Source organism: Mustela putorius, unplaced genomic scaffold (genome assembly GCF_011764305.1).
Source record: "Mustela putorius furo isolate JIRA1106 unplaced genomic scaffold, ASM1176430v1.1 tig00000275_pilon_pilon_pilon, whole genome shotgun sequence".
NCBI lineage: Eukaryota > Metazoa > Chordata > Mammalia > Carnivora > Mustelidae > Mustela > Mustela putorius.
The window spans coordinates 13,014,059-13,026,040 of NW_025421341.1; the positions used below are offsets into that span (position 1 = coordinate 13,014,059).

The window sequence follows — 11,982 nt, forward strand, 5'->3', positions numbered from 1 at the left end:
AGCTCATAGGTTCTCTGACAAATAATGGGCATGGAAACTGGTCACAAGGAGGGTAGTAACTATGGCAGTTTTCTCAGGGCTTTACACCGAGGAAGAGTTTGTTCCCCAAATAAGACTATTAAAAAAATACCTCGTTTATCTTTGGTTTTAGTTTTTTTCCTTATTGGAATACTAACTTAGGTGAAACTTTTAACTGATATATTGGGAACTGAGTTTTTAAGTATTTACAAGGAAAAGACAAAGGTTTGAAATGTATGTCTGACCGAAATGAAATTGCCATTTTTGACAAATGGCTGTTCATAAGCAGTTTCCAGATAGCTCTGCTAAGACATTCGTAAGGCCTAATGCTTCTGGTTAAAGAGAAACTTTCTCCGTGCTCTATCAGATTCCACCACAACCTTCTTCTTGACATTTACTCTTAACGTACCCCATGTATGCCCGTGTATTACTGAAATCCAACACCACTGAATCTTGGTTTTATAAGAGTTCAGTGTTCATTGCTTGGTTTATTTTCCCTATATGTATAAATACCCTATTCCCTGAATTCCCTTAAAAAAACTCCCTTAAAAGAAGAATGCTGAAGCCAGTATTTATGGAAGAACCATTCATTCTATATCGGTATTATACAATGTTTTTGGATAAGCTGAGCTGCAGCGTACAACTTAGCCAAAATCTTTTCATCACCAAGACTTCTCTCTACTCACATGTGAAATGACTACAACTGCTGCCTCACCCAGAAGCTGCATTCCTGAGTACAGAGCTACTTGGAAATGCACTTGAATCTGTAGATGACATGTAGCATCTATCACGGTAAGGATTCAACTACCTAAAGTCTTAACCATTTATGTCGCCTCTGATCGCTCATGCCAGCAGTTCTCCTTAGCAGTTGGCATGATAAAGGGTACAGTCTTACAGTGACACAGCAAGAGAGCAAATGGTCTAGGAGCCCTTCAGCAAAGCCAATTCCCGCAGATCACACATGCAAGCAGCTTGGTTTCAGAGGCAATTTTTCACTACTTTTAAGAACATGTACTTAATTTGATACAAATTTTAAGAATACCAGTTTGTGGTTGGGGATCTCTAGGGTGCAGAAAGAATTAAGAATGAAATAATATAGAAATGAAGAGGAATCTAACAACAAATGAGAAGAGGTTAACATTCTTTTAAGAAGGAAAAAATTAGGTTTTAATGATTAAAACTGCTAGGAAAGGAACTAAATCTGAATGGATTAGAGAAATTCAGTGATTGCCTTAGAACCCAAGGTCCTCAAGAAGGTATCGATGGCATCCACTTCAAGACCTCCAATTATTGTGCTAGTTTTTTGTTTTTGAGTGGTTTTTTTTTTAGAGGCGGGGAGAGAATCTTAAACAGGCTCCACGCCCAGCCCAGAGCCCAAGGCGGGGCTTGATCTTGGCACCCTGAGATCATGACCTGAGCCAAAATCAAGGGTTGGATGTTTAACTGACAGAGCCACCCAGGTGCGCCCACCAGCGACTTTTTCTTAAAGCATCTATTCCTTCATCTTACCACTCTCAATTCTACGAACCTTCTAGCCCAGATGGGAGCCCCGTTATCTCCTCACTTTGGAACAGTCTCAAAAGCAGATCTTCAGTGTGTCCCCCTCCCACCCCCGATTAGGGTCCTCCCTCAGTAAGATCATCTCCCCTCTGCTAGTGTCCAGTGGCAATGCTTGATGTTAGTTACTACTATGACCCATTTCCAAAGCATTTCTACAGGGTTCCAGGAAATACAGGATTTTATGTGGCTCCGGGCTAACCCGGCCCTTGTAATCCAGTATAGTCACCTACTTGAGAGAGCTCCTGGTTTCCGCAAAGCACCTGTTCGCTATATACTGTGCCCTTGTTCACTCCTCTGATCTGCCCACAACCCAAGGTGGATCTAGTCTCGGTAGCATCCCCACCTTACAGCTCCAAGACTCATTTCATCCAGCATTAGGAACAGACGCCTCACTTCTTAAGGTAGCCCCCTCATCTCATGGAGGGGATTCCATTCCAACTTTTTAATACCAGCCTTCTAGATCTACCCCTCCACCAGTGTACCCCCTTCTGCTTCAAAGCTGCATCTGCCCAACATGAGGATGGGGCAATTTGACCTTGATCGGTGCTTTTACTTGTCGTATTATTTCTCAAGATACGGTCCCCGGACCACCTACCTCTCATCCGCTGAAGGGGCCTATGAAATGAAGCTTCTCTAAATGCAGTGTGGAATCCTGGATCAGATCCTAGAACAGACAAAGAGCATTAGTGGAAAGTCTGGTGGGATCCAAATGAAGTCTGGAGTTAACAGTACCGTGCCAGTGTTGGTTTCTTCATTCTGACAGCGTACTACAACGATGTGTTAGCATTAGGGCCAAGTGGGAAAGGAGTATGTAAGAACTGGATTATCTTTGTAACTTTTCTGTAAACCTGAAATAATTCCAAAATAAAGTTTACTAAAAAGACGATGGGGAGGAGTCAGCAGCTTGGGCACTACTGAATTTCAATTCTTGGAGCTTAAGTCTATGAATCTACATTTTTTAATAGGAACCCCAAAAGATTCTATCAATTACCTTTCCATTCCATGACTGACCAGTGGTTTCAGCCTTGCCTTACCTTACCCTGATCTAATGCTTTAGATCCTCTTAACCATAAGTAAGTACTATTATGCCACTTTCACAGATGAGAAAAGTGAATCCTCAGAGATTAGTATGTCCAGGATCACGAGCCTGTAGATGGTGGGGCTGGACCTTGAATCCCTAGCCATCTAGCTGCCAAGCCTTTAGGCATAACCCTCCTACTGCCTCTCAATCCCGCTTTCATTAATGACCAGTTAAAGACCTCTAGATCACTAAAAGAGTAATTCCAATAATGATTCCAGTAACACTCTGGACCCACCTGTTTCTCCAACCTGCTAAGTTTCTACAGTCCTTTTGGCTCCAGCTTATGGCTTTGCCCTGACCCCCTTTCCCGCCGCGGGAAAATAAGCAATGTGAAAGCCCCGGGAAGACACGCCAACCAGAGTCCTGTACACAAAAGGTACTGTTGCTCTTCTGTCAGGATCCAGCTCACCTAGAGTATTTTCAGTTCTGCTTCTCCCAACTGCCCCAGCTTCTATGGGAATCTGATAACCTTCATAGCACTCACGCTGACATTAAATTACGTACTCTCATATCATTATTCACCTCTTATCGGATTTGTCTTATCTCCCCCAAACAAAATTTTAAGCTCCTAATTACCCAGCTCCTCCTCTTCACGGAGGCCCCTGAGCCTTGCTGGAGACAAGAACTGGAGGCAGTGGTTGGCTGACTGGGAGCTAATCTGCATTTTGTCGAAGCAGCAGCCAGCAGAAAGTCCTCTGACGATGGGATCTCGGGTTTACTGAGCATCTGTCCAGATTATCAGGGACATGCCAACTCCAGAGCAATTTCTATCCTCTCACCTGGGCTCCCTGACTTGTATGTAGAGCTTACTACCAAGTTGGGGGGCTAACTGCTGAATGACTGTAAACAGTTTTGAGAGTCCCTGCCCCCCAAGTGGAAACACAAAACAACAGTGTCACCTCTACTCAAAGAGGTTGAGTTGAGAGTACAGCTGGAGGGTTGATAAACTAGAACACAGTCTCGGGCAATGTCTCGGGTCTTACGGGTATTTCCCTTCATTTCCTCAAGTGAATCACGATTCAGTCACAGGATCGGCAGGAGAAACCTATGAAGAATATTCAAGTAAAACATGTCTCCATTAGTTTTGCTTCTGGTGACTGGAATTTGCTTGAATTTTCTATCAATGAAAACAATGCCGCTTTAAGCACATTTGAGAAATCAGATTATGAAATCAGAACCCATCTATCTGCTCAGGTACTCTTAGAAAGCAGTATGTGTCTTCATAAAAGCATGAGGAGAAAAAGACGTGTACAGCATCTCTTTATTTTCTTTACCATTGCTTTAATGCACTTTAAAATTTATCTACATCAATTGGGAACAAAGAAACAAAAATAGACATTTCTTTGTTTTTCATAAATAACTACTCTCCATATTTGATAAAAATTTCAAACCATTATTTTACCTTCCCACAAATATAATACATACAAAATCTTTTCTGAAATAATAAGGTCAGCAAATGAAGGATCTCGAGACTAACATAACCACATACAACTGCTGTTCTACGGACTTCCAGGAACCAAACAAGAAACAAAAACTTCTTAATCAAGATGCTCTGGGTTACCTTTTGTTAATGTTATGGATTCAGAATTATAATCATCTGCCAATAATGCTTTATAGAGTCAAGTTGATTGTCTCCAAATAGGATACTGCTGGCTCCGACCTGTGAGTTCTGGATCTGACAGGACAGTGAGGAGGCACGACAGGCACTGTGCGTCCGTGAAAATCAGAAAAAGGACTGAATGTCCTGGACTCCAACTACTGACTCGGTATGTGCCTCATTTGGCTCAGTAATAAATTCACCTGCACCAAACCCGTATCGAAAGTCACTAAATCTCTCATATATATAATATATATTACGTATATACACACCCACAACACACACACACACTACACATACAGTTTCTAACAACCTGGAGTACTACTGTCTCAAAATGATGTACCGTGGACATGATCCTGGCTGAAATAAATCCTGGGAATTGTCACTGAGCTGCTAGAAGCTTTTCGAGTTCTGAGTCGGGTTACTTAGTGACTTCCACCCGGCCTTCCCTTTGCCCGGCTTTAATGCCTTGGTAGCTTTCTCCCCCTCAGAATCACCCTCCCCCCCACTCCAGGCATATTTTCTTTCCAGGATCCCTTGACTGGACTTTGGAGGCAAGAGAAGGCACGCGGAGAGGGAGCAGGCGATTCGCAGCCACTGTCCCTCACACCTGCCTAGATTTGTGATGTTCTCTGTCCTTTTTGCCACAGTTGGTGTAAGAAAGCAGTTACTCGAAGCTTTGTCCCTCCTACCCGCCTTGGTCTTTCTGTAGAGCACAACAGTGAAAGCAGCCCCTTTAGCAGGGCTAGCAGTTCATTAAAATATACAACTACATTTCCTAGCTCTGGGGTTCCCATTCTGGCCTTGAGAGTGCAGGTCACCCACACTGTTGTTAAGGTTCAGTGTGGGATCTATGGGGTCTTCTCCTGGCAGCCAGTGTCAGGATTAGTGCAGCCCTGGCCCAGGAGGAAACAGTCTAATGAATATCATCAACTTGGAAACAGTGCTGTCGGCACAGGATTTAAGCTTGTACATGCGCACAATTACACACAACACACACACACGCACGCACACACATGCCCGCACACACACACACACACAGGCCTGTCATTGCGAACAGTCATGTGGAAAGATGACAAAGGTTTGCAAAGATAAACCAATAAGGCACCAAGAAAAATTATTTTCAGCCAAGTTAGACAACATCAAAATGTGAGGAGAGAAATACTGTAAGTTAAAGAGACTTCCTAAAGTCTGGCTAACCGATTCACTAAGAGGTCACATTAGTTCCTTTCGATAACCTTCTACATCTTCACCCCCAATCTATGACGTGATAGAATGCGAAAAGCTGAACCGTGAAAGGGACAGCCTGGAAGCTGTGCATGCCATTCAACGGAACCATAAATCCTCTTCAGCGGCACAAAGCTATCTGTGAAGAAGTTGCCAGACTTCTCCCCCTGCCCCGCGACACACAAGCTTTCACTGTATTTGTTTTCATGAGTATGGATTGTTTGCATAATAAAAATACAAACTGGGGAAATAGCGCGTGGGATAGAAGCAGAAGGGGACCATAAACAGATCTGACCTCTCTCCTCCGGGCAGGGATGGGGTGGTGGGCAGTAGTAAGACCCGAGGGAAGCAGGTGGGCTTTTATCCTTGCGGGAAGGGGAAGAGAGGGCAGGCGTGAGAACACAGACTGAAAACAAAGGGGCACCTCTAAAATCGGTTCTGCAACTAGACCCCAAAAGACATTACCTACATCGCCTCTCCTTGGCTTTGTGTCCTTTGTCAACACCCTTTTTCTGTTTGGTTTTGTTTAATTGGTCGTTCTCTTAGAGTTAGCATGTTGCCAAAATGAAAAAAAAATTTTTTAAAGAGGAATGAATCCACTTTTATCCATTTCATGCCACAACTTTTAGATATACTGTGCATCATTTCCAGATCCCTCCACAAAGAAAATGTAAGGGGGACAATGCAAATTAATCACAAGGACTGGAGGCAGCAGAAAACTCTATGTAATTTCTGGGAAGACACACTAAATGAGGGAAGGGGTCAAGGTGATCACAAAAGGTCCTCATTTGAAAAACAGAAGAATTGGCCCTCAGACAGGGGATCTACTCCAAGGTTCCAAGCCACAGCTTCTGAGTAAGGACAGGAATAAGATGTGCAAAGTTCTGTAGTTCTACGTACTAAATTTTGTTGAATCCACTGAAATTTTACCTTGTGCATTTTTATAAACACAAACAGCTTTTGAGAGTCTGCAAAACTATAATACCAGGCTTCTCCCTCAGCAAAGGGTTTCAGTTCATTATGGGAACTATGCAGGTCTTTCCGTAAAACCCATTAAGTAAAAACTGACCCGGATTTAAACCTTACTTTCCCAACTTTGGTATAAACGAAGCTCAAATGCCCAGACTCGTCATTTTCCTAGGGGAGCCATTCTAAATTTTCCAATTGTTTTTGCTGTTTTCGCTTCCTAAATATAGTCCCCACTCAACCCTGGTCACTGGCATTTTGCAGGCCAATGCACTCTCGCCTCCTTCCCCAAGTCATGGCCTCAGACTCTTCACAAAGGAACAGTTAAACAGATTAGAAAAGCAAACAGAATTCTTTAATAGGAAAGAAATGTGTGTGTGTGTGTGTGTGTGTGTGTTCATACATAGGCCTTCGTATATATACACGAATGGTTAAGATGATTTAGAAAAAGAAACAGAATTCTCTAACAGCAAAGTGCATGTGTATTTGCATGTGGGTTCATGCAAGTGTGTGCTGATCAATACATAGGTTTTCTCAGGGGAAAAAAAAAGAGAGAGAGAGAGAAACAAATGTGGGGGAGAGAGGACAGCTTTCCCCTACAGCAGCAGGACCCTGATCCATCCTGTGTGTCATTTGTTTTGAGAGACTGCAGAAAGCCGCGTTGTGCTGCTTTGGGACTATCTGACTATTAAACTAGTCCAAAGTCCAGGGACACTTATTTTTCCCTCCTTGCTGCCAATGTTTGTTCACAGGTAGCCAGCCTCCCTCCCCCCAGTTCAAGCACCCCATTCAAGGGTGGGTGTGGTTTCTTAATCACAGCTCTCCAGGAGAGGAGGAATAAGAAAAGCAAAAAGACTGTTTAACATGATAAAGGAGGTGGGCTGGGTGGAGCAGATAAGAGAAGTGTTGGAAATTTACTTAATTACTGGAGGTATGTTTAGTCCTTAAATCTAAAAAAGCAGCCCCTTTAACAACTATCTCTAAGTATTTCCAGAAGAAGGGAGTGGGGGTTTACTTTGACCAAAATCAGAACACAGGTTCTTAAAAAAAAAAAAAAAAAATGGGATCACTGAAGCCTATTAAGAACCACCCACTCCTCTGGCACAAAGCTGCCATTTTACCAGTCTAGAATTCAAGCTCAACCAATCACCATCCTTTAGGTTTTCAATTTCCTAAATGTTTATACCGGCACGCTATAATGCCACCTCTAACTTATTCAAGACAACGCTGGGTGCTGTTAAGAATAAGAATGATTACAAGTACTACAGAAAAGAAAATGAAGCTCGATAAATAAACAAAATCGTCAAACACTCTCTAACCTTGTCACTTTGAGGGGGCCCTAACCTTGGCATGAATTGGGGTTTCCCCTAATTCAGGGACTATAAACAGAGACAAGCAGCTCACCTTAAAGCATCTTGGACACTTTAAGCAGTGAAAGGAGAAAACAAGCTAAGAAAGCACACCCAACAACTCCCCAGTCATAGCAACCTAAACTTTCACTATTCACATTTTTTTTAAAAAAAGACACAAGTATAGGAAATATATTTTCCCAATTAGACCACACAGTTCAAAGAAATCTGAACCAAGCGGAACTTCATTATAATGCCAACCTTAGGATTGTAAAGCCCCCAAAGCAAAGGTAAATTTTGTTGCCAAAATGCAACAAAGTTAAAAATTAAGAAAACTACATATAAATTAAAAACAGGGTTTCCCTAAAAAAAAAAAAAAAAAGGTAGTAAGAAACGCAAAATGGAATACACGCGAGCTGAGCCCCTCTGAGAAGTCCTGGGACAGGTGCTCCTTGAAAGGGCCCTTTTCCCCTCTCCAAGTTGCCCCAGGAGGGGGCATCAGCACCATGAAGGTAAACGGAAGTGAACTTGGCCAAGCTACCAAACAAAACCTCCCCTCCCCCCTCAACTCCCGGCTCCTCTGGGCCTCCGCCTCCTACACGTGCGACAGGGACACCTGCTTGTGGTAGGCGGCGGCCGCGGCGGCGGCCGTGGGGGGGCCCGGGGGCCCGGTCCTGCCCGTGAGCGCGGCGCTCGCGTCATAGTCCCCGGCCGCGGTGGCGCCGCCGCTCTTGTGGCCCCGCCGCGGGCGGCAGCAGCAGCGGCTCGTGAAGCGCCGCCACGACTCCACAGTCTTGCCGGACCAAATCCAGACGCCCGACGTGATGCCCACCACGAGGCACATGAAGTACTTGAGCATGAGCACCCAGTACTCGGGCTTGGCGCGCGGCTGGCCGGCGTCGGGGCCCGGGCACGCGCAGGTGAGCGCCGCCTCCCAGCTCTCGCGGTAGTGCTGCTCGTACAGGTAGCAGGCCACCACGATGCTGGCCGGCACCGTGTAGAGCAGCGTGAAGATGCCGATGCGGATCATCAGCTTCTCCAGCTTGTCCGTCTTGGTGCCGCCCTGCTTGATGACGCTGCGGATGCGGAAGAGCGACACGAAGCCCGCCAGCAGGAAGAGGGTGCCCACCAGCAGGTAGAGCACCAGCGGGCCCAGCACGAAGCCGCGGAGCGAGTTCAGGTTCTGGTTGCCCACGTAGCAGATGCCGGCCACCGGGTCCCCGTCCACCGAGCTCAGCGCCAGCGCCGTGATGGACTTGACGCTGGGGATGAGCCACGCGGCCAGGTGGAAGTACTGGGCGTAGCCGGCGATGGCCTCGTTGCCCCACTTCATGCCGGCCGCCAAGAACCAGGTGAGCGACAGGATGACCCACCAGATGGAGCTGGCCATCCCAAAGAAGTAGACCAGCAGGAAGACGACGGTGCACAGCGCGGGGCCTGTTGTCTCGTAGTGAATGTGGCTATGCTCGCGGCTGCAGGCGACGCTGGCATGGCCCACCACCAGGCGCACCAGGAAGCCCAGCGACACGCACAAGTAGCAGGCGGACAGGAAGATGATGGGGCGCTCAGGGTAGCGGAAGCGTTCCATGTCTATTAGGAAGGTGGCCACCGTGGTGGAGGTGGAGATGAAGCACAGCACAGACCACAGGCCAATCCAGAAGGTGGCGAACGTGCGCTCATCGGGGCTGAAGGAGGGCTGGTAGCAGGGCACCGCGCAGTTGGGCACCTGGCCCGTGCGCACCTTGTTGTAGAGCGGGTGCGACTCCTTCAGAATGGGCACGAAGGGCTCGCGGCACTTGCACACCGACGGGCCCCCGGCGGCGCACTCGCCCCCGGAGGCCGGGGCCCCTGCTGGGCCTGGGAGGGTGGGTTTGGCCGGGAAGGGCCTGGGGGGCGCCGTGGTGGCCTCGCTGCGGTTGTAATCCATGCACAGGACCTCGGCGTCGCGGCCCAGCACCGGGAGGCGGTCGCAGCTCATGCGCTCCGGCCAGGCGAAGCCGTACTGCCGCATGAGCGGCGAGCAGCCGGCCTTGGCGCGCTCGCACACCGAGCGGCAGGGCGGCAGCGGCTTGTGGTAGTCCGGCAGGCAGATGGGCGTGTACATGGAGCACAGGAAGAAGCGCAGGTCCGGCGAGCAGTGGATCTCCACCAGCGGCCAGAACTGGTGCACCTCCAGGCCAGCCTCGTCCTGCGTGTCGTGGTTGAACTGGTTGGGCATGTGCGTCAGGTTGTAGCCGATGCCGCGGCACATGGGCACTGTGATTTCCTGGCACACGGGGGCCTTGGAGGCAGCCGCCGCCCGGCCCGCCAGCTGCGCCAGGAGCAGCAGCAGCAGCGAGGGCGGTGCGGACGGGTCAGGCCGAGCCATAGCCCCCTCCCTACCCTCGCCTCGCCTGCCGCAGCCCGCGCGGGGCCCACGCAGCCAGGGGAAACCCGGCCGGCCTTTCCGCCGACTTGTGTGTGGCGCCGGGTCTGGCAACCTGTTGGTTTCCTTTTCTCTTAAATCCGTCCAAAGAAAAAATGTTTCGGGAAGGCGCTGCCTCCGCAGGCAGCGCTCAGCTCTTCTCCAGATAGGGTGGGGAGGGACGGTTAGGGCTCCGATTCCAGGGCAAGTACTCTATAAAAAAGAAGCTGGGGGGAGAAGAAAAATTGCAACCACTCCCAATTAGAAGCGAGTCAACGGCACAGTCCCCGCAAGCGCTCTCCAAATCTCTTAAGTTAACGTCTCTCCGTTCCTTCCCCTCCTCCTCCGGGAACCAAACTACTGACTCCCAGCCCATCCCCAGCCCCCCACCTCCCCCAACTCCCTCCACGCTGGGCCCTCCGGGCTGTACCCCGGGGTCAGAAAGCTCAGCCGCCTGGAAAAGGGCGGAGGAACGGGGAAAAGAACGGGGAGAAAAGGGAAGGCGCGGGCTCTCACCTTCGCGGATCCCGAAAGAAGCAGATAGTCGGCCCCCAGCCTGGGTTCTCCGACCCCGGGACACTCGCTCAGAAATGCGACTCAGAACGGGCTGGCACCCGGAAAGTTTGGCGACAGGCTGGGTAATCCGAGATGCGGCACATGGCAGCAGGTAGGGGCGTCTCAGACAGGGGGTCGCACCCTGAACGTGGTCGCCGCAGGCTGGTCACTCGCCCTCTCCTCCTCCGGGGCCCCCCGCATGATCCGAGCGGGGCAGAGCAGGAGCAGGCCGTGCGTTCCGCCGGGGGCCGGGAGCCGGACGAAGGGCGAGCGCGCCTGGCAGCACCTGGGCGAGAGGAAGGCGGTGTGCGGCCCCCAGGGGATCCCGCTGCCTCAGTGCACCGCGAGCAGCCGGCGCTGGCCCCGCCGGCACTGCATGGTGCTCGCCCGCCGCCGCGTCCAGCCCGCTGCTCGCCTCCTCCCCTGCAGGGGGCTCCGCGCTCCAGCGGACGCCTGGGGGCGGTGGCGGCGCTCCCGGGACGCGCCCGGCTCGGCTCCTCCCCCGCGCTCTCTCACTCTTTCGCCCACCTCCGGCGGGTACAGAACGGCGCGCGGCGGCGACAGCACCGCGGACACCGACGCGAGCCGACTGGCCTGTCCCGCCCCGCCCGGGTCACCTGCCTCTAAAGCCTGCCGGGAGGCTCCGCCCCTTCCCCGCCCCCTCGCGCCGGGGCTCGGTTGGTGGGCCGCCCCGCCACGTTCTCCGCGCGTCCCCGCCCATTGCCCCGCGGGCTCGGCCTCTCCCCCGGCGCCCTCCGGCCCCGCCCGGAGCCGGCGGGCGGCGAGCGCGGGCCAATAGCGGGCGGGAAAGCGATGGGGGGCGGGGAGAATGCTAATCGCTCGTTCCTGAGACCCCAGGCGGGAAACCTCTGCTGGAAGTCCCTCCCGACGTCTCGGCGGTGGCCCACCAGGACAGGGCTCGCCGTCCTGTCATAGACTAGCTCCTGAGCCCTCGCTTCCAGGGCCGCACCAGCTCTCCCTGCAGCTAACAGTCCTTCGCTTTCAGCGCTCGAAGAATCATTCTTAGCCGCGGCACCTGCCTCCGCTCCGCGCGGTCCTCGTACCAGGTGAGCTCACGCGGCGAGGAGCGAAGGCTTCTGGACCCACTACTGTGTGTCAGCGCGTTAATCGCTCGTATGTCAGATCTTCACGGTTCTGTGACACAGGTACTCCCTACAGGTGAAGGAGCGAAGGTTTTGAAACTTGACCGAGGCGACCGAGCTAG

At 50.5% G+C, this 11,982-nt stretch overlaps 1 protein-coding gene across 1 annotated transcript; it reads right to left on the bottom strand.

Moving 5' to 3' along the window:
• Nucleotides 1-3,903: 3,903 nt before the first annotated feature.
• Nucleotides 3,904-11,362, bottom strand: FZD5 (frizzled class receptor 5). The gene is made up of 2 exons (XM_045078664.1): nucleotides 10,719-11,362; nucleotides 3,904-10,429 (listed from the first exon to the last, which is right to left on the bottom strand). The coding sequence occupies exon 2, from the start codon at nucleotides 10,164-10,166 to the stop codon at nucleotides 8,394-8,396; it is 1,773 nt and encodes a 590-aa protein (XP_044934599.1). The 5' UTR covers nucleotides 10,167-10,429; nucleotides 10,719-11,362; the 3' UTR covers nucleotides 3,904-8,393.
• Nucleotides 11,363-11,982: the final 620 nt, after the last annotated feature.